Source organism: Dipodomys ordii, unplaced genomic scaffold (genome assembly GCF_000151885.1).
Source record: "Dipodomys ordii isolate 6190 unplaced genomic scaffold, Dord_2.0 Scaffold16, whole genome shotgun sequence".
Classification (NCBI taxonomy): domain Eukaryota; kingdom Metazoa; phylum Chordata; class Mammalia; order Rodentia; family Heteromyidae; genus Dipodomys; species Dipodomys ordii.
Genome location: NW_012267232.1, coordinates 14,948,359 through 14,970,062, shown reverse-complemented (window position 1 = coordinate 14,970,062; position 21,704 = coordinate 14,948,359). Strand labels below are relative to the sequence as shown.

General features: G+C 42.3%; 1 protein-coding gene across 1 annotated transcript; it reads left to right on the top strand.

The window, feature by feature from the left end:
* The first annotated feature begins 212 nt into the window (after positions 1-212).
* Positions 213-17,625, top strand: Gemin2 (gem (nuclear organelle) associated protein 2). The gene is made up of 10 exons (XM_013012369.1): positions 213-403; positions 705-789; positions 3,917-4,006; positions 4,239-4,298; positions 6,789-6,902; positions 9,668-9,712; positions 11,277-11,345; positions 11,867-11,977; positions 12,610-12,668; positions 17,195-17,625. The coding sequence occupies exons 1-10, from the start codon at positions 219-221 to the stop codon at positions 17,232-17,234; spliced, it is 858 nt and encodes a 285-aa protein (XP_012867823.1). The 5' UTR covers positions 213-218; the 3' UTR covers positions 17,235-17,625.
* Positions 17,626-21,704: the final 4,079 nt, after the last annotated feature.

The following is a 21,704-nucleotide window of genomic DNA, read 5'->3' as shown; positions in this document are numbered from 1 at the left end:
AGCGGCCCGCGACCGACAAAATAAGTTTAGAAGCGAGAACAGAAGGTAAAGCGCTTGCCTCGCGCACGCAAGAGCACCTGGGTTGCTCCACTTAAGCAGGAAAATCGGAAGTGGCATGTTTGCGCATGCGCAGTCACGCCCTCTTACCCAAAGCTCTGCCCAGCGCCAAAAAAAAAGTGTCCACTTGTGCGCCTGCGCCACTGCCAGAACCCACGCGCATGCGCTGTGGTCGGGGCTGTTCGGGACCCGCCGCCGGATTGAAGACCATGGCGTGGGTCCCCACGGAGTCTGCAGTGGAAGAGTTGATGCCCCGGCTATTGCCGGTGGAGCCCTGCGACTTGACGGAAGGCTTTGATCCCTCGGTACCTCCCAGGACGCCTCAGGAATACTTGAGGCGGGTCCAGTGAGTGATTTGGTGCTGTGCGGGTGGCCCCGCCCACAGGGTTGAGCGAGCTCGGAGCGTGCGTTAAAGACCCGCGCGTGTTCCCGTCCCTGACTCTCGCGAGGCCTGTCTGGAGGGGGGGGGGGCTGCGAGATTGCCTGGAGGAGCGCGGGCGGTTCTGACTGCGGGTGTGCAGGTGCGTGCTCGCGCGCGCTTCTTTCTCATCCAGATGATGGCAGGCCTGTGTTTGGTTTTCCAGAGTTGGAAGTCTGGACGAGCAAAGCACGATCGTGATGTCGTCCGTTTGTCGCTTTGTTTGCAGGATCGAAGCTGCTCAGTGTCCAGATGTTGTGGTAGCTCAGATTGACCCTAAGAAGTTGAAAAGGAAGCCAAGTGTGAACATTTCTGTGAGTTTTATCTCCGCTTGATGATAATCTGGATCCCACCCTTTAAAGGATCCAACGATATCATTATGGTATAGGTAGGGTCTAGCATTTTTACTGTTTCTTCGGACGGACATTTGTCTCCAAAGTGATCTTCAGTAACTGGAGTTTGTGGAGACTTGTACATCTTAATTTGGGAACATGATCCAAAAATCCCAAAGAAGTCCTTATAAAAATAAAGGCGTCTTTTTCTTATTCTGCCTTGATAAATACTATTGGGCTGGTGATTGTTCAGTGACGTTCTCATGTTCCGAACTGGAACTGGTATAATTTTTTAAGAATGGCAAGCCAATGCCTTAATACCTTTCTTAGCTCCTTGCACACTGGGAACATTTTCATTCATTTATGGAGCACGCTTTTTATTATGCGAGGAGGTCCTTCCAGGCATAAGAGATAAGACAGAAAAGAACCCTATAGTTGTAGAGTTAATACCGTCCTGAAGAACACAGAAAGCAAATAATTCCATGGAGAAGATAAACACAGAATAATCAGTAAATAACACTAATAAATAAGGTAGTCACAGAATATTTCTCTAAAAAGTTCTATTTAACCTGAGGTCAAAGGAAAGTGGCATTATTTTTTTTCTTTTTTTGTGGGGGGGTGAGGTTGAGGGTACAGCCAGTCCTGGGGCTTGAATTCAGGGTCTGGGAACTGTCCCTGAGTTTCTTTTGCTCAAAGCTCACACTCTACCACTTGAGCCACAGCAATATGTCTGGCTTTTTCTGTTTATGTGATACTGAGGAATTGAACCCAGGGCTCCATGCATGCTAGGCAAGAGCTCTACCACTAAGCCATATTCCCAGCCCAATTAATTTTTTTTTAAGTTCCTTTTTATGTTTTAAGTAATTCCTTTACTGATTTTAATCAAAATTTTAATTCAGCCGAGCGCTAGTGGCTCATAATCCTAGCTACTCAGAAGGTTGAGATCTGAGGATCACTGTTCATAGTCAGCCTAGGCAGGAAAGTCCGCAAGACTCTAATCTACAATTAACCACCAGAAAACCGAAAGTGGCACTGTGGCTCAAGTGGTAGAGCACTCCCATTGAACTGAAGAGCTGAGGGACAGCACCCAGGCCCAGAGTTCAAGCCCCACAACCCACACACACAAAAATAATAATTCAGACACCATTTTATGTAACTTCAGTTTTGGTCTATCTTGTTTTTTTTTTTATTTTTATGCCAGTCCTCGGCCTTGAACTCAGGGCCTGAGTGCTGTCCTTGAGCTTATTTTTGCTCAAGGCTAGTGCTCTAAAACTTGAGCTGCAGCTCCACTTCCAGATTTTGGAGGGTAATTTATTGGAGATGAGTCTCATGGACTTTACTACCCAGGCTGGGTCAAACCATAATCATCAGTTGTCATCTTCCTGAGTAGTTAGGATTACAGACAGGAGCCACCATGCCTAACTTTGTTTTATTTTTATGTGCCAGTCCTAGAGCTTGAACTTGAGGCCTGGGTGCCATCCCTGAGCTTTTTTTTTTTTTTTCCCTCTTAACATTAGGGCTCTACCACTTGAATCATATCTCCACTTCCAGTTTCTTGGTACTTGATTAGAAAGAAGAATCTTACTGACTTTCCTGCCCAAGCTGACTTTGAACCATGATTCTCAGATCTCAGCCTCCTGAGTAGCTAGGATTACAGGTGTGAGAAATTTTTAATTGATAGAACATGATAACTTAGGGGCTGGGAAGGTGGCTCGGTGGTAGAGTGCTTGCCTTTTATACATGAGGCCATGAGTTCGATTCCTGAGCACCACATAAACAGAAAAAGCTGGAAGTGGCCCTGTGGCCCAGGTGGTAGAGCACTAACTAGCCTTGAGCTGAAGAGCTGATGAGCTGAGGGATAGCACCCAGACCTAGAGTTCAGGCCCCAGGACTGGAAAAAAAAAAAAAAAAGAAAGAAAGAACATGATAACTTATATGCATGATGTTTACAAAGTGACCTCACAAAGTTTTTTGTTTTTTGTTTTTTGTTTTTTTTTGGTCGGTCGTGGGGCTTGAACTCTGGGCCTGGGTGCTGTCCCTCAGCTCTTCAGCTCAAGGCTAGCGCTCTACCACTTGAGCTACAGCGCCTCTTCCGGTTTTTTCTGCTTATGTGGTGCTGAAGAATCGAACCCAGGGCCTCATGCATGCAAGGCAAGCCTTTTCCCCTGAGCCACCTTCCCAGCCCTGTTTTTTGTTTTTTTTTGGTCGGTCGTGGGGCTTGAACTCTGGGCCTGGGTGCTGTCCCTCAGCTCTTCAGCTCAAGGCGAGCGCTCTACCACTTGAGCTACAGCCCACTTCCGGTTTTCTAGTGGTTTTATTGGAGATAGGAGTCTCACGGTCTCTCCTGCCCAGGCTGGCTTTGAACCGCGATCCTCAGATCTCAGCCTCCTGAGTAGCTAGGATTACAGGCGTGAGCCACCAGCGCCCGGCTTCACAAAGTTTTATTATAAGGCAATACCTTATTGTGAACCATGTGCTGTTTTAGAAAAACTAAAGTAGAACTGGGATGCAGCTCAGTAAAGCACTTGACTAGCATGTGTGAGCCCTGAGTTCCACCCCTACAACTGCCCCCCTCCAAAAGCAAAATGAAATAGACCTTTTCAAGTCATGATTCTTTTGGTTGTCTGGGTATATTTTGCCCATCCCCAAATTGGGTATAGCTTTCTTCTTGTTCTGTTTTGCAATTATAGGAAAATAAGTCTAGATTATATTTTCAGAGTTAGTATCATTTTGATTTCTACATAAATAGTAAAGTGAAATGCCTGGGGTTTTTGGTACCAATACCAGAGCTTGAACTCAGAATCTTGCACTCACCTGGCTTTTTCACTCAAGGCTGACATTCTACCCTTGAGCCACATCTTGCTCTGGCTAGCATCAAACTGCATTCCTCAGAGTTTAGCCTCCTGAGTAGCTGGGATTACAGGCATGAGCCATCAATACCTGGCCTTCCTTCTTTTTGTGCAGTTGTAAAAGTACCATTTTTTAATGTAGATGTCATGTTTTACTTTATCATTTACTTTATTATTTGCCCTTCATCTAGTTTTATGTTCTGCATATGCATGCGATTTCAGTTCTAACATTAACATTGGTTCTGTGAGCTGCTTTCCAGCTTTCAGGATGCCAGCCTGCCCCTGAAGGTTATTCCCCAACACTTCAGTGGCAACAGCAACAAGTAGCACAGTTTTCAAGTGTTCGACAGGTAAGTGCTATATTTCTTCAGTTTCTGTTCTTAGACCATGATGAAAATGTATGATCCTCAAGTATACAGAATATTTGTGAATCAGCTTGCCAAGTTATTGTTATAATTATTAGGAATATTATAGCGTGTAGTAAAATTTCTAAGTTTTAGGGTGGCTGGAATTTGCACAGGAACTGGCTTCTCTTTAGATATGCATCCTCTAAAGACCACTGTCTAAATTTTCTTCTTTTAGAGTGTGAACAAGCATAGAAGCCACTGGAAAGCACAGCAGTTGGATAGTAATGTAACTATGGTATGAAAGTTTCTCTATGTAAATTGGATGATGTATACCTGCATGAACTTTATTCATATATTCAGTCATATTATTTTTACTTTAATCAGACCAATTCTGTTATAACAGTAGATTGAACAACAGAGTCAGTAGGATGGATTGTTAATATTTTGGCTATTTTAATTCCCCATACCTTGGGAGAATTGTGAAAGAAATCAAAATGGTCTACTAAACAAAAGGGTAAATTATTCATGAGGCCAAATATTACCCAAAATATCTGATATAATATTCCTAAATTTTGTCTTTACAACTCCCAAAAGCCAGGTACCAGTGGTTCACACCTATAATCCTAGCTTCTCAGGAGGCTGTTCACACCTATAATCCTAGCTTCTCAGGATGGCAGTTCCAAGCTAGCCCAGGCTAGAAACTCCTTGAGACTCTTGTCTTCAAACAACAACCAAGAAACTGGAAATGCTATGGCTCAAGTGGTAGAGTGCTAGCCTTGAGCAAAAAAGCTCAGGGGCAGTACCTAAGCCTTGAGTTTGAGCACCATGACCAGCACATATATACATACACAACCAAAAAAAAAAATCAATAAATTAAAACAAACTTTTACTAGTCTCAGCCTCTTTGAATACACCATATTTTACTGTGGTACATATTCTCATTGCAGTGCTCTACTGTACCCAAGTAAATACTCTGGAGAATTTTTTTTTTTAATTTAGTTTGGCAAATAAGTGATTCTTTGGCCTGTATAGGTTATTCAGGATTCTCCTATACTATTATTTTTTTATGAAATATGTTACCAATATTTAAAAGATGGTATACAACCTTATTAGACTTTCCTGATGAAATAATATGCCCTACGGTAAACTCTTTTGTTGTTTTGGTAGAGGGGTTTGTTGTTTTTTGTGTTGTTCAAGGTCTTGAATTCAAGGTCTGGGCATTATCCCTAAACTTTTTTGCTCAATGCTAATACTCTTAACACTCTCCACTTTTGGCTTTTATTTAGCCAGTTCCTTAGAGGTTAAGAGTCTCATGGACTTTGCTGTACCCAGTGGCTCTGAACCGTAATCCGCAGCTCTTGGCTTCCTGATTAGCTAGGATTGCAGACATTACACCATGAGCAAGTGGCTCCCAGTAGTGAATCTTGATATATTCAGTGTTATCTGTTTCACAGTAACATGATATGACACATGTCATATATATTGGATCTCATCTTTGTTTGGTTTATTTGATCAGTCATGGGGCTTGAACTTAGGGCCTAGGTGCTGTTACTGAGTTCTTCTGCTCAAGTCTAGCTAGCACCACTTCTGGTTTTCTCATAGTTAATTGGAAATAAGAGTCTCCTCATGGCCTTTTCTGCCCAGGCTGGCTTTGAGCCTTGATCCTCAGAACTCAGCCTCCTGAGTAGCTAGGATTACAGGCATAAACCACCAGCACCCAGCTTGAATCTCATCTTAACAACTTAGTTATCATTGTAAACTCTTCAGAAGGTACATTAGCATTTCCAAATGAAAAGAACAGCTAGGAAATTATTTTTAACTTTTTAAGGAATCATATTATTTCTGAGCATCTAATGAAAGCTATTGTTCTATTTGCACACATTAGATGTATTTGGAGGTAATTATGGCATTTCCACACATGTATACAACATATCCCATTCAAAATCAACTCTGCATCATTTTCCCTTCCCTACCTCCCTGGCTTTGAAAATAACAAATTTTATTCTAGTTTTATACGTGAAAACAACTACTTCCACCGTGTTCATCTTCTTCATTTACATTCTACTCTCTCTGGTATCCACCTTCCCAACAAAACCATTTTACTTTCCTGTCTTTCCTAATGAAAACTATTGATCTTCTGTTGTGTCCAGATTTCCCCTAATAAAGACACCACTTTCAGTGATTTAGAGTCAGGTACTGGCTGCTCATGCCTGTAATCCTAGCTACTCAAAAGGCTGAGATCTGAGGATTGCAGTTTGGAGCCAACTTGGGCTGTTTGAAAGTCCATGAAACTTTTAGCTCCAATAGTCACCAAAATAGTCAGAATTGGAGCTGTGGCTCAGGTAGTATAGTAGAACCCTAGCCTTAAGCAAAAAAAGCTCATAGATAGTGCCAAGGTCCTGAGTTCCTAAATTCAGTTCTCAGGATTGGCAAAAAAAAAAAAAAAAAAGAGGTTTAGAGTTCACATAAATTTAATCAGTTTCTAAAAAAATAAAAATAAAAAATAAAATAAATAAATTTAATCACTTTCTTAATGGCCCTGTTTCCCAGTGCAGTCACAGTACAAAGGTGAGGGCTTCCACATAGGAGTCCAGAGGGCATATAGGTGTGCCTATGACTGGCATCGTATCTTTGTGTTGAGGTGTGGGAATGTAAGGGTGCTCATTTCTTTCTATGCTGTTCAGTATAAAAATAAGTACACATGTGTGTGTGTGTATATATATAAGTAATGTACTATATAAATGCAATATAATTTTGTAAAATAAGTAAATTTTTTCCCTTTCAGCCAAAGTCAGAAGATGAAGAAGGCTGGAAAAAATTTTGTCTGGGTGAAAGGTTATGTGCTGAAGGGGCTATTGGACCAGCTACAAATGAAAATCCTGGAATCGATTATGTACAAGTACGTGATAAGTGCATACGCAACACAAAGAATGTTCTCATTCTGGTATGCCAGTAGTGTTAAGGTGTCAGCAAACTACAAATCGGACCAAATTTGAACCACAAACTATTTTTGTTGTTGTTGTTCGTTGTGGGGGCTGAACTCTGGGCCTGGGCACTGTCCCTCAGCTCTTCAGCTCAAGGCTAGCACACGCCACTTCCGGCTTTTTTCTTTTTGCTTATGTGGTTCTGAGGAATCGAACCCAGGGCCTCAGGCATGCAAGGCAAGCGCTCTACCACTGAGCCACCTTCCCAGCCCCTTCATATCTTTTTTTATTATTTTTTTTACTGACTTTAAGTGATTACATAAATTTCAGTTTTGTGGGATAGTGATACTTAGCTAAAGTCACAAACACATTTTATTCTTCACAAGGTGAATTGTCATTATTTTCATCTCTCTTATGTTTTGGCTCTATAATAATTTTACAAGTTGTATAGGATTCAGTTCAGAGGTTTTTGGTGTTTCTTGGTCAATCCTGGGGCTTGAACTCACCAGCCTGGTCACTGTCCTTGAGATTTTTTGCTCTAGGCTAGCACTATACCACTTTAAGCTGTGTGTGTGTGTGTGTGACCTGGTGTGTGTGTGTGTGTGTGACCTGGTGTGTGTGTGTGACCTGGTGTGTGTGTGTGACCTGGTGTGTGTGTGTGACCTGGTGTGTGTGTGTGTGTGACCTGGTGTGTGTGTGTGACCTGGTGTGTGTGTGTGACCTGGTGTGTGTGTGTGTGTGACCTGGTGTGTGGTGTGTGTGTGTGTGACCTGGTGTGTGTGTGTGTGTGTGACCTGGTGTGTGTGTGTGACCTGGTCTGGTGTGTGTGTGTGTGTGTGACCTGGTATGTGTGTGTGTGTGTGACCTGGTGTGTGTGTGTGACCTGGTGTGTGTGTGTGTGTGACCTGGTGTGTGTGTGTGTGTGACCTGGTGTGTGTGTGTGTATGTGACCTGGTATGTGTGTGTGTGTGTGACCTGGTGTGTGTGTGTGACCTGGGCGTTGTCCCTCAGCTCTTCAGCTCAAGGCTAGGGCTTGAGCTAAGGGCTTCAGCTAAGGCTAGTGACTACAACGCTACTACCAGTTTTTTCTGTGTATGTGGTGCTGAGGAATCAAACCCAGAGCCTCATGCATAGGAGGCAAGCACTCTACCACTGAGCCACCTTCCCAGCCCTTCTGGCATTTTTTATGGTAAAATTTATTTAGTCACAAAATATAAAGGGCTTTTAAAAACTATAAAAAAGACCAAGAATACTCCATTTGAAAAACAAAAAATGGGATACACATAGACATCCCACAGTAATGAAGTACAGATTATTCTTACAGTGGAAGATGCCCCACCTGGCTCATAATAGAACCATAACTTGCTCTGGTGATGACTTACCATTTTTCAGAAACACTATGTTGACAAAAACTGAGGAAACAAGTATTCAAACATGTAATGTAGTAGTATAAGTAGACATTTAAGCTTTTCTGACACTTTCTTATACAATGTGTTCTTCTTTTAGATACTATCCACTGCTATACTTTACAAAATTTAAGCCAGCTGGGCCCTGGTGGCTCATGCCTGTAATCCTAGCTACTCAGGAGGCTGAGATCTGAGGATCTTGGTTCAAAGCCACACCCGCCAGAAAAGTCCATGAGATTCTATCTCCAGTTAACCACTAGAAAACCGGAAGTGACACTGTGGCTCAAGTGATATAGCCCTCACCTTAAGCTGAAGAGCACAGGAATAACACTCAAATCCAGAGTTTTAGCCCCACAACTGACAGAAAAAAAAAATTTAAGCCAGACATTGATGGCTCATGCCTGTAAATCTAGCTACTCAGGAGACTGATTGCTGAGGATCACAGTTCAAAACCAGCCTGGGCAGGAAAGTCTGAAAAGTCTTTTTTTTTTTTTGCCAATCCTGGGGCTTGAACTGTCAGGGCCTGGGCACTGTCCCTGAGCCTCTCTGGGCTCAAGGCTAGCACTCTACCACTTGAGCCACAGTGCCACGTCCGGCTTTTTCTGTGTATGTGGTATTGAGAAATTGAACCCAGTGCCTCATGCATGCTAGGCAAGCACTCTACTGCTAAGCCACCTTCCCATCCCAATCTGAGAGTCTTATCTCCAATTAACTACCAGAAAACGAGAAGTAGAGCTGTGGCTCAAGTGGTAGAGCACCACCTTGAGCTGAAAACCTCAGGGACAGCACCCAGACCCTAAATTCAAGCCCCATGACCAACAACAAATAAACATTTAAACTTACTAAAGAGTTAATATTTGTTTGGTTTGTTATCACAGTAAACTATGCAAGTAAAATATGTTGTCTCATGGTGTCTCGTGATTGCTTTCTAAGGTTCTTTGTCTTTTTCTTTTTTGGTACTGGGGATCGAACCCAGGACATTGCACTTGCTAGGCAAGTGCTTTGCCACTGAGCTACATCCCAGCCCTATCTAAGCTTCTTTGGAGGTAGAGAAGGATCGCAGTTTGAGGCCAGACGGGAAAAAAAGTTAGCCAGACTTAGTTCATGACTTAGAATGGACATGAAGGACTTTTGTTTGATGCAGTACTAATGATTGAATCCAGTGTGTCAGGCATATTAGGCAAACACTGAATCACATTGTCAGCCCCAGAAGTCATCTTTTATCTGTTCTTTTTCCCAAACAAGGAGTATGGAAAGGAATGTACTATTTTGGGAGAAAAAATAAAATCTTCCTTGTAATTCCAATTAATAATTCTCAGTCTTCTTTCTTTCAGATTGGTTTTCCTCCCTTGCTTAGTATTGTAAGCAGAATGAATCAGGTAAATTATAGTAAAATAATAGTATCTACATTCTTTTGTTTACAGTATTATGGAAGTATTTGAGTATATTTTGTGTATTTAGTGTGTGGTATGTAAGAAGTTGTTCTAAGCTCCTTGGGGTTTATATGTAATCCTTACTATATCTCTTGTAGGGACTTACCTTATATTTAATCCTTACTATATCTCTTGTAGGGACTTACCAATAATGGTTTTTGGTTTTTGGTTTTTTTGCCAGTGAGTTTCTTTTGCTCAATGCTAGTGCTCTACCACTTCAGCCACAGTGCCACTTCTAGCTTTTTCTGTGTATAAGGTACTGAGGAATCGAACCCAGAGCTTCATGCATGCAAGGCAAGCACTTTACCACTAAGCCACATTCCCAGCCCCTTATAATGTTTTTGTTTTTGTTTTTAATAGATGAGGAAATAAAATCCAAGGCTGAATTACTTGCATGTGGCTTTTCAGAAAATAAGTGACAGCACTGAAAAAAAAATGGCAGGTTGATTTGATTCAAAGTTCTTGTTCCTGATAGGATACTAAATTAGTGATGTGTGTATATTTCAGTTTTAAGTCTGAGATTCTGAGGCTTACAGTAAATATTACTTCCAGATTGGCATTTGTGTGTGTGTGTGTGTGTGTGCGCGCACACACATGCATGTGTGCGTGTGCGTGCGCTCATGCACACACTACTACTGGGCTTGAATTCAGGACCTTACACGCTTAGCTTTTTTGCTCAAGGCTACCACAGGAGCCTTTTCTGCCCAGATTGGCTTCAAACCTCAATCCTCAGATCTCAGCCTCCAGAGTAGGATTACAGAATTATTTTTATTTTACTTTTTTTTTTGTAAGTGGTGGGGCTTGAACTCTGGGCCTGGGCGCTGTCCCTGAGCTATTCAGCTCAAGGGGAGTGCTCTACCACTTGACCTACAGCTCCACTTCTGGTTTTCTGGTGGTTAATTGGAGATAAGAGTCTCATGGACATTCTTGCCCGGGCTGGCTTTGCACCACAATCCTCAGATCTCAGCCTCCTGAGTAGCTAGGATTATAGCTGTGAGCCACCATACCCAGCTAAGACTTGTTTTTTTGAGAGTATGAACTTGCTAGGTGACACTGAGATTTACTATATTAATAACCTGACTTCTGGAATTGAAACACTTTTATACAGCTACCTAAAATTAAAACAGTCTGAAGTTTCTCAGTAGTTAAACACTGAATTGGTTGTTACAAACTAAGTTCTAGGATTTAAATCAAAGCCTTGATACTTAAGCGTATAAGATTATTTCTCGGGGCTGGGAAGGTGGCTTAGTGGTAGAACAGTTGCCTTGCATGCCTGAGGCCCTGGGTTTGATTCCTCAGCACCACATAAGCAAAAAGGAAAAATTATTTCTCTTAAAAGCCTCTTCCAACTAGATAATTGTCTAGTGAAGTTTCTAAGTAGGGCCATAGTTTTCTTTGAAGTTCTAAAAAATTTAAACATCAGAATTGCTAACTTTCTGGAACACTTGTCAGTGTTTTTTACTAATACAATTATTCTGCATCCCATCTTTTTAATTTTTTTATTTTTTAGGCAACAGTAACTAGTGTGTTGGAATATCTGAGCAATTGGTTTGGAGAAAGAGACTTCACTCCAGAATTGGTAGTATTGCATCTTTTGTTCTCTTAAGGCAGGCAAAATTATGTATACAACTACAGTAAGAATCTCAGTAATGACCCATTTGATAGTCAGAGAATATTTGAAGTCTACAATGCCCTGTACCTATTATGACAGGACAGAAGAGACATCACTTGGTTCTCCAGGTGATCCTTTGTTGTACATATCATACCACAGTTAAATGTCTTATGAACTTACTCGTAGCAAATTGGCAAGTACAATCTCGGGCCTGTAGATAATAAATGAAATTTATGGTTCAAGAGCTGTCTGCTGAGGGCTGGGAAGGTGGCTCAGTGGTAGAGTGCTTGCCTTGCATGCACAAGGCCCTGGGTTTGAGTCTTCAGTACCACATAAGCAGAAAAGGCCAGAAGTGGCGCTGTGGCTCAAGTGTTAGAGCACTCACCTTGAGCTGAATAGCTGAGGGACAGCGCCCAGCCCCAGAGTTCAGGCCCCATGACCAACAACAAAAAAAAAGCTGTCTACTTACTTTTTAAATTTTTCTTTAGGGACGGTGGTTTTATGCTTTGTTGGCTTGCCTTGAAAAACCCTTGTTACCTGAGGCTCACTCACTAATTCGGCAGCTGGCAAGAAGGTGCTCTGAAGTGAGGCTTTTGGTGGTAAGTTACTCCTCACTGTTGCAAATTAAAAGCATCTGCCAATCTGTATGGTGCAATATGTCTTAGTTGGAATTAGAGGCCACAAAAACAGAAAGATGCCAAATTATAGTAAGTCCAATTAAGATGTTTTCCTCAGATAAAGGAAAACTAAAGGTGGGCAAATGAGATCTAAAATGACAATAGTCTTTACCTTTCATTCTTCCCTTTTGATTTCCATTCCTATTTTAGTCCATTTTGTGTTTTCCATTGAGGGGATTGAATCCCATGCTAGGCAAGCCTTCTCTCATTAGCTTCTTTCCCAGCCTGAAAAGAGGTACTTCAGTTTTGGAGGCTGAAAGCTCAAGGTCACAGGCTCCATCTGTTCAGTCACCACATGGCAGGAGTGAGTGCAAGCGCAGCTAGCGGGGAAGTACCAGGCTCACTTTGTAACACCCCCTCACCCTTGGCAAAGCTAATCTCAGAGATAATCTTAAATGCTTCTTTTGTGGTCTTTAACTCTGAGATTTTTCTCCTCTTCCTTGGAGGGTTCTTTTTGCCACATCATGATTGTCATCTAATAAATATTTCATATTTTCAATAGAAATAAAATGAAACTTATTGTAAAAACAGCCCTTTTTTTTGTTTTTTTCCAGGACAGCAAAGATGATGAAAGAGTTCCTGCTTTGAACTTATTAATCTGCTTGGTTAGCAGGTATAGTTTAAGTAAATTTGAACTTCTTATTTATTAACGAGGGTCGAACATGTTTAATTTTGTTGCATTTGTATGTTTTAATTAATCTTTGGTTCACTTCAATTGATGAGCTCATGCTCTTTTTTTGGTTGTTTTGTTTTTGGGTTTTTTTTTTTTTCCCCAGTCCTGGGGCTTGAACTCAGGGCCTGGACACTGTCCTTGAGCCTCTCTGTGCTCAAGGCAAGCACTCTACCACTTGACCCACAGTACCACATCTGGCTTTATCTGTTTATGTGGTACTGAGTGCTAGAGTGCTAGGCAAGCACTCTACCACTAAGCCACATTCCCAGGCTGTCCCTGAGCTTTTTCCACTCAAGACAAGCACTCTACCTCTTTGAGTTATAGTGCCACTTCCAGTTTCCTGGTGATTAACTGGAGATAAAAGTCTCATGAACTGGGGCTGGGAAGTTGGCTCAGTGGTAGAGCGCTTGCCTTGCATACCTGAGGCCCTGGGTTCGATTCCTCAGCACCACATAAGCAAAAAAGAAAAAAGCTGGAAGTGGTGCTGTGACTCAAGTGGTATAGTGCTAGCCTTGAGCTGAAGAGCTGAGGGACAGCGCCCAGGCCCAGAGTTCAGGCCCCACGACTGGACCCAAAAAAAAAAAAAGTCAAAGTGCTGACCCTGAGCTTTTTAAAAAAAAGTCTCATGAACTTTCCTGCCTGGACTGGCTTCAAACCATCATCCTCAGATCTCAACCTCCTTAGTAGCTAGGATTACAGCTGTGAGCCACCAGCGCCTGCTGAACATACATACATACATGTATATATATATATACTTTTTTTTTTTTTTTGGTCATGGCCTGGGCACTGTCCCTCAGCTCTTCAGCTCAAGGCTAGGGCTGTTCCACTTGAGCCACAGAACCACTTCCAGTTTTCTGTTGGTTTATTGAACATAAGCGTCTCACGGTTGTTCCTGCCCAGGCTGGCTTTGAACCACGATCCTGATACCAGCATCCTGAGTAGCTAGGATTACAGGCATGAGCCACTGGTGCCCAGCTTGAACAACTATTTTCTTTTTTTGTTGTTGTTGTTGCTTTTTTTTGGGTCCGGTCATGGGGCCTGAACTCTGGGCCTGGGCACTATCCCTCAGCTCTTCAGCTCAAGGCTAGCGCTCTACCACCTGAGCCACAGCACCACTTCCGGCTTTTTTCTTTTTGCTTATGTGGTGCTGAGGAATCGAACCCAGGGCCTCATGCATTCAAGGCAAGCGCTGTACCACTGAGCCACCTTCCCAGCCCCAACTATTTTCTTAATCAACAATAATTATGTTGTTAATAATAGTTAACATTTACTAGGCACTTAGTGCCAAGCATTCTTTTGCATTATAATATGAACTTATTTATTCCCTACATGGAAGGTACAACATCAGTTTACAGATAAGAAAAACAAGACAGAGAAGGCAACAGCTTTCCTACATTTCTACCATCCCAGAGCTAGCAAATGGTACAGCTGGCAACCAGATAGCTTATCTCACAACTATGCTGTTTTGTTTGTTCTGATTGAATTCAAAGCTCTACCACTTGAGCCACACTCTCAATTGCAAAAGCCAAGGAAAATAGTACATTTCTTTTTTGACAATATCACCTCCTTCCCTCACTCCCAGTTTTTACAACTATTTTTGCAATACATCAGGCTATATTTTTCAAGATGAAGATGTAGATTTAGAAATGGTACCATAGCCGGGTGCCAGTGGCTCACGCCTGTAATCCTAGCTACTCAGGAGGCTGAGATCTGAAGATCACAGTTCAAATCCAGCCCAGGCAAGAAAGTCTGTGAGATCTGATCTCTAATTAACTGTCAGAAAACCAGAAGTGGTGCTGTGGCTCATGTGGTAGAGCGCTGTCCTTGAGCTGAAGAGCTGAGGGACAGTGCCCATGTCCAGAGTTCAAGGCCATGACTGACAAAAACAAAAAGAAAGAAATGGTAAATAGTAAATAAAGCCAGAGATTTAAACTAGTTTCTGGGTAATGACTGAAATTTTACCATATTATATGATTATAAAAGCATAAATGTTCAAGTGTATTGCTTATGATTTTTCCCCCTCAAAAAGTTAGATAAGGGCTGGGAAGGTGGCTCAGTGGTAGAGTGCTTGCCTCGCATGCATGAGGCCCTGCGTTCGATTCCTCAGCACCACATAAGCAGAAAAAGCCAGAAGTGGCGCTGTGGCTCAAGTAGTAGAGTGCTAGCCTTGAACTGAAGAGTTGAGGGACAGTGCCCATGCACAGAATACAGGCCCCATGACCGACAGAAGAAAAAAAAAGTTAGATAAAAGCCAGGCACCAGTGGCTCACACCTAATCCTAGCTACTCAAGAGGTTAAGATCTGAGGTTGCAGTTCTAGGCTACCCCAGACAGGAAAGTCTCTGAAACTCTGATCTCCAATTAACTACCAAAAAAGCTGGAAGTAGAGCTGTAGCTCAAATGATAGCATCCTAGCCTTGAACACAAAAGCTTAGAGACAGCTCCCATGCCCTAAGTTCAAGCCTTAGCACTGACACAAGAGGGAGGTAAAGAAGTTAGATCAAAGGAACTAGCAGACTTGCTTCAGTGATTAAAAAACAAAACAAAAACTAGACACCTGCTTAGCAAGTATAAGGTCCTGAGTAAAAACCCCAGTACCAGATTTTTGTTTCCAGTCAGCCATATTCCCAGCCCACCAGATTTTTTTTTTAATCATAAAAATAGAATCCAAGATTCTGAAGCTATAGGCTTTACTTAAAAGGATCTATAGTGGCAGGCAAGAGGGTTGCAATTAAGGCTAGCAGGGGTTAGGTTTAATTGCAAATAAACCTAAATAAGTAAGACTTAATAGAAGATTGTAGCAGATTTGAAGAAATGTCTTATCTTTTAGCTTAAATGTAAGTATCAGATATTGCTTCAACCCTTCTGTTTTCTTGTTTATATGAGTACTTTTAAGGGAATAACTGCTAATTATCTTTCAAGCTTCTTATTATGGAGATTTTCAGACACATACAAATGTGATAAAATTAAAACCCTAAATCCACCCATCACCCAAGAGTTGTTAACCATTATTCAACTGTTATTGATTTCAACAGAGCGTATTTTTTTCTCCCTATCATTTGTTTAATACATTTTAAACAATTCCCAGATGCTGCTGTTGTTTACCTATAGCAAACCTGTTTAATAATCCTATAATATCATCTGGTGCCTAGCCCATGTTTCATATTCTCTAACCATCCTGAAAATTTTTAAATTTTTTAAAATTTTAAATTTTCTATTTCTAGAATTTCTAATTTTATATTTTCAACTGAACTTGGGTTACTAAGACTGCAAAAAGTTAAACAATGCATCAGTAATAAAACCTTAAAACTTAGGACAGAGCTAGGCTCAAGTCTGTAATCCTAGCTAATCAGGAGGCTGAGAGCTGAGTTAGTGAGACTCTTATCTCCAATAAAAAACAGAAGTGGCCTGTGGTTCAAGTAGTAGAGCTCTGGCCTTGAGCTGAAGAGCTGAGGGGCAGCACCCAGGCCCGGAGTTCAAACGCCATGACCAACAACAACAAAAAAATAAAGCCTAGCACTAGTGACTCATGCCTATAATCCTAGCTATTCTGGAGGCTGAAATCAGAGGATCACAATTCCAAGAAAGCCCCAGGCAGGAAAATTGTAAGACTCTTACCTCCAATAAACCACTTAGAAAAACCTGGAAGTGGAGCTGTGGCTCAGTGGTATAGTGCTAGCCTTAATCTAGAAGCTCAGGGACAATGGGCAGACAGGCCCCATGCCAAAAACAAAAATAAAACCATGTGTCCTCTATATGGTTATGTATGCATGTACACCCTGGGGCCTGGATGCTGACCGTGACCTGTTTTTGCTCAATGCTAGCACTCTACTATTTGAGCCACAGCACCACTTCCAACTCCCTGTCTGCCCCTCCACTTCACCTGCCCCCCTCCCCGCCCAGTTGTGGGGCCTGAACTCTGCCTGGGCGCTGTCCCTCAGCTCTTCAGCTCAAGGCTAGTGCTCTACCACTTGAGCCACAGAGCCACTTCGGCTTTTTCTGCTTCTGTGGTGCTGAGGAATAGAACCTCATGCATTCATTCAAGGCAAGCACTCTACCAACTGAGCCACCTTCCCAGCCCCCACTTCCAACTTTTTGGGTAGTTTATTGGAGATAAGAGACTCACGGACATTTCTGTCCAGGCTGGATTCGGACCTCAATCTCAAATCTCAGCCTCTTGAGTAGTTAGGATTGCAAGCATGAGCCACCAGTGTCTAGCAGTGTCCAACTATTTCTGAGACTGGGTTCACTGTTGGTCCCTGCCTCCTAAGTAACTGGGATTACAAATGTTGTCACCATGCCCAGCTCCTCACCCATTTTTTAGGAATAATCACCTCCCATTATATAGATACGCTGTCAGTTATTCAATTAGTCCCCTTATTGAAAAGATATTTCATTTGTGTTCTTTGGCTGATACAAGCAGTGCTATAATATATTTGTACATACACTGAATTTTCTTTTCACTAGGTATTTTGACCAGCGTGATTTAGCTGATGAGCCATCTTGATATTGCTGATCTCTCAGTGACAGAAGGTAATTCTGCTGAAGACAGCCTAAATTTGAGGAAGTATTGGGAACTCGAGTACAGATTACATCACTTCTTCAACACTCTGAAGGGCCTTCACCATGTACCTCAAGTGCATGTCCAGGATGTAGATTGGCTGAAATATGTGGAAAATTCCACCTGGTAGTCAGTGAACTGTTTGTATTGCTTTCCGCAGTCACATGCATTTGAAAGTATCATTTATCCTCAAAGCAGCCTGCACAGGAACTTTACAATGAAGTTTTATAGAGGTCCTTGGTGCTGCTTCATTGTTTAAACTTTTTAAAGAAAATGTGTTTGGGTTATTCATATTTTGACTTTTGAACAAAATAAACCACAATGATTGTCGTGAATATTATAATTAAAATAAGAGTCTAAATGCAAATTTATTTAAAACTAATCAAGTAGTCTCTTTTAAATTTAACACTTGTTTATTTGTTTTGTTGTGTGTTTTTGTCCATTGTGAGGCTTGAACTCTGGGCCTATACGCTGTCCCTGAGCTCTTCAGCTCAAGACAAGCACTCTGCCACTTAAGCCACAGCGCCACTTCCAATTTTCTGGTGGCTTATTGGAGATAAAGAGTCTCATGGTCTTTCCTACCCAGACTGGCTTTGAACAGCATCCTCAGATCTCAGCCTCCTAAGTAGCTAGGATTACAGGCATGAGCCACTGGTGCCTGGCAATACTTTTATAAGTGCTTTTTTTTTTTAATCTTTTGCAAGCAAATCAACTTCAGTAATACTCTGATAGGTCAAGTGTTTAACTTTTCTGTCAATCTGTTTATAAAACACTTATAATTTATTTATACTTTTTCCTTTAATAACAAAAGGTACAGGCAATATTGGTTACTCAAAGTAGGAGTGTACTTTTTTCATAGAATAGCAAGTCTGAAGAACTGGCCAGGGCTGGGAAGGTGGCTCAGTGGTAGAGAGCTTGCCTTGCATGCTGAGGCCCTGGGCTCGATTCCTCAGCACCACATAAACAAAAAGAAAAAAAGCCAGAAGTGGCGCTGTGGCTCAACTGGTAGAGAGCTAGCTTTAAGTTGAAGAGCTGAGGGGCAGCGCCCAGGCCCAGAGTTCAGACCTTATGATAGACCCAAAAACAAAAAACAACAACTGGCCGTTAACACTGGTTCAAGGCCTTCATGATATCCAGATCTCTGTCCTTCTTTTAGCTCTTCCCTCATGGTGGCAAGACTGCTGCTTCAGTCTGGGCATCCTGGTACCTACTAGCCCAGGCTAGCCTCAAACTCTTAATCCTCCTGCCTCAGGACCCTGAGTAATAGGTGTGTACTATCATACCCAGTCACATTGCCAGCCTTAACAGAAGTAGGTTCCATTAAAAAAGGCATAAAGAAAAAAAAAAAGTCATAAGGTGTTGGGTGGGCAGCTAACAGTCTCTACCATAAAGAGTTTAATTTACCAGCCTGCACCACAACTAGCTATAATAGTGTCACTTTTTTTTTTTTTTACTGTATCAGTACTGTGGACTTATATAATAAAGGCAAATCATCAATTGTTTTTAACTTTCTTTTATAGTGGCCAAACATAAATTTATGCATGCTATTCACAGAGAAGAAAAGTTTTCTGAGAACTAGTTTAACACTAAAAATAAGATAATGTCACCAGATACCAAGGGCTTATGGCAGAAAATTCCTTAAGACTCTATCTAGTTAACCACAAAATGCTAGACTGGGAGTATGGCTCAAGTGGTAGAGTGCCAGCCATGAGCAAAAAAGCTGAGCAAGAACATGAGGCCCTGGAAACCATGCATGGACTAGTACAAAAAAAAAGCTATTTTCCATGTGCAATAGATAAAAGGTTTTGTTTTGATATTTTACCTTAATCCAGTTCCATCTCTATAGGCAAGTTGAAGGATTTCTGTTACCATGAAATGCCATTTTTGCATTTCTTTTGGGTCCAGTCGTGGGGCCTGAACTCTGGGCCTGGGCGCTGTCCCTCAGCTCTTCAGCTCAAGGCTAGCGCTCTACCAGTTGAGCCACAGCGCCACTTCCGGCTCTTTTCTTTTTGCTTATGTGGTGCTGAGGAATCGAACCCAGGGCCTCAGGCATGCAAGGCAAGCGCTCTACCACTGAGCCACCTTCCAGGCCTCATTTTTGCATTTTTTTACTCTTGGCAATACTGGCGTTTCAACTCAGCTTCATGCCTGCTAGGCAGATGCTCTAACACTTGAGCCACATCTCAGCCGTTTTTGCTTTATTTTCTGAGGTAAGGTCTCATTTCCCCAGGCTGACCTCAGACCCCATTCCTATCTATGCTTCCTATGTGCTGAGATTAGTTACAAGCCATCAAACCTAGTTTATGTGTTGAGTTGGGGGTAGGGATCTTCACTAGCTTTTTTGCCCACGATGCCTTTGAACTACAGTCCTTGAAATCAGCCAAGTAGCTGGGACTGCCACTTGAATAGCTAGAATTACAAGCATGTACTAACACATCCAGCTCCAAAAATCAAATTTTTTTACTCAATTTAGCACAGTAGCATTTTTCAGGAGCACAAAGACAAATATCAACATTGTAAACTACAGAAGTAGTCATTTTAAAACAAAAGGGAGGGACTGGGAAGATGGCTCAGTGGTAGAACACTTGCCTTGCATGCCTGAGGCCCTGGGTTCAATTCCTCAGCACTACATAAGCAAAAAGAAAAAAGCCGGAAGTGGTGCTGTGGCTCAAGTGATAGAGCGCTAGCCTTGAGCTGAAGAGCTGAGGGCCAGTCCCAGGCCCAGAGTTCAGGCCCCATAACTAGACCCAAATATATATATATATATATGTTGAACTATTGTGAATTTTCAAGTCTGATACATTTTTATGTAATGTGCCCTATATATAGTATGTGCAGTAAAAGGTTTTTGTTTTTTGACCAGTCCTGGGGATTGAACTGAGGTCCTGGACACTGTCCCTGAGCTTCTTTTGTTCAAGACTGGTGCTCTACCACTTGAGCCACAGTACCACTACTGGGTTTTCTGTTTATGTGGTACTGAGGAATCAAACCCAGGGCTTCATGCATGCTAGGCAAGCACTCTACCACTAAGCCACCTTCCCAGCTCCTGGAACAGATTTGATACTAAACCAAGTAAGATCTTTCCATGTGAATGCTTATAAATTTTTTTTTTTTTGGTCAGTTGGGCTTGAACTCTGGGCCTGGGCACTGTCCCTGAGGTTTTTCAGCTCAAGGCAAGCACTCTACCACTTGAGCCATAGCACCACTTCTGGTTTTCAAGATTCTCATGGGCTTTCTGGGCCGGGCAGGCTTTGAACCGCGATCCTCAGATCTCAGCCTACTGAGTAGCTAGCATTACAGGTGTGAGCCACTACTTCATCCTTCTTAATAGCTGCAGAGAATATCTGTATGCAAGCCTAATCTGATTAGGTGTTTCCAATGAGTTTTTTTTTCTGTTTTTTGGTTGGTCGTGTGGCTTGGGCGCTATCCCTGCACTCTTCAGCTCAACACAAGCACTCTACTGTTTGAGCCACAGTGCCACTTCCAGTTTTCGAGTGGTTTATTGGAGATAAGAGTCTCAAGGACTTTCTTGCCCGGGCTGGCTGGCTTTGAACCGGGATCCTCAGATCTCAGCCTCCTCAGTAGCTAGGATTACAGGCGTGAGCCACCTGCGCCTCGGCACCAATGAGTATTTTAAATAGTGAAGATCCTTTTTCATAGTTTTTGCATCTCTTTCTTAGGATAGCTTTGAAGAAATTGAACTGCTGCAGTGTTCACGTAGCATGAACAAGGCTCTGGTTTCAATCCCCAGCTCCCAAAAGTTGCTGAATTAAGGGTGTTTTCTTTTTTCTTTTGTTGGTCATGGGGTTGATCTCTGAGCCTGGGCACTATTCCTTCGCCTATTTTGCTCAAAGCTAGTGCTCTACCACTTGAGCCACAGCTCCACTTCTGTTTTTTGAGTGGTTAACTGGAGATGAGTCTCACAGAGACTTTTCTGCCAGGGCTGGTTTTGAACTGTGATCCTCAGATTTCAGCCTCCTGAGTAGCTAAGATTACTGGTGTGAGTCACCAGGACCATCTTAGCCTAACACTTTCAAGTTTCATTTGTGAACCACATCAGCTTTTTTTTTTTGTCAGTCATGGGCTTTGAACTCAGGGCCTGGGTGCTGTCCCTGAGCTCTTTTACTCAGGGCTAGCATTCTTCCACTTTAAGCCACAGCTGCACTTCCAGTTTTCTGGTGTTTAATTGGAGATAAGTGTCTCACAGCCTTTCCTTACGAGGTTGGCTTTGAACCACCTGTCCTCAGATCGCAGCCACCTAAGTAGCTAGGCTCACAGGTGTGAGTTACCAGCACCTGGCCACACAGGCTTTTTTGTTGTTGTTTCGGGGGTTTTTTGGTTTTGGGTTTTGTTTTTGTTTTTTGCCAGCCCTGGGGCTTGTACTCAGGGCCTGAGCACTGTCCCTGAGCTTCTTTT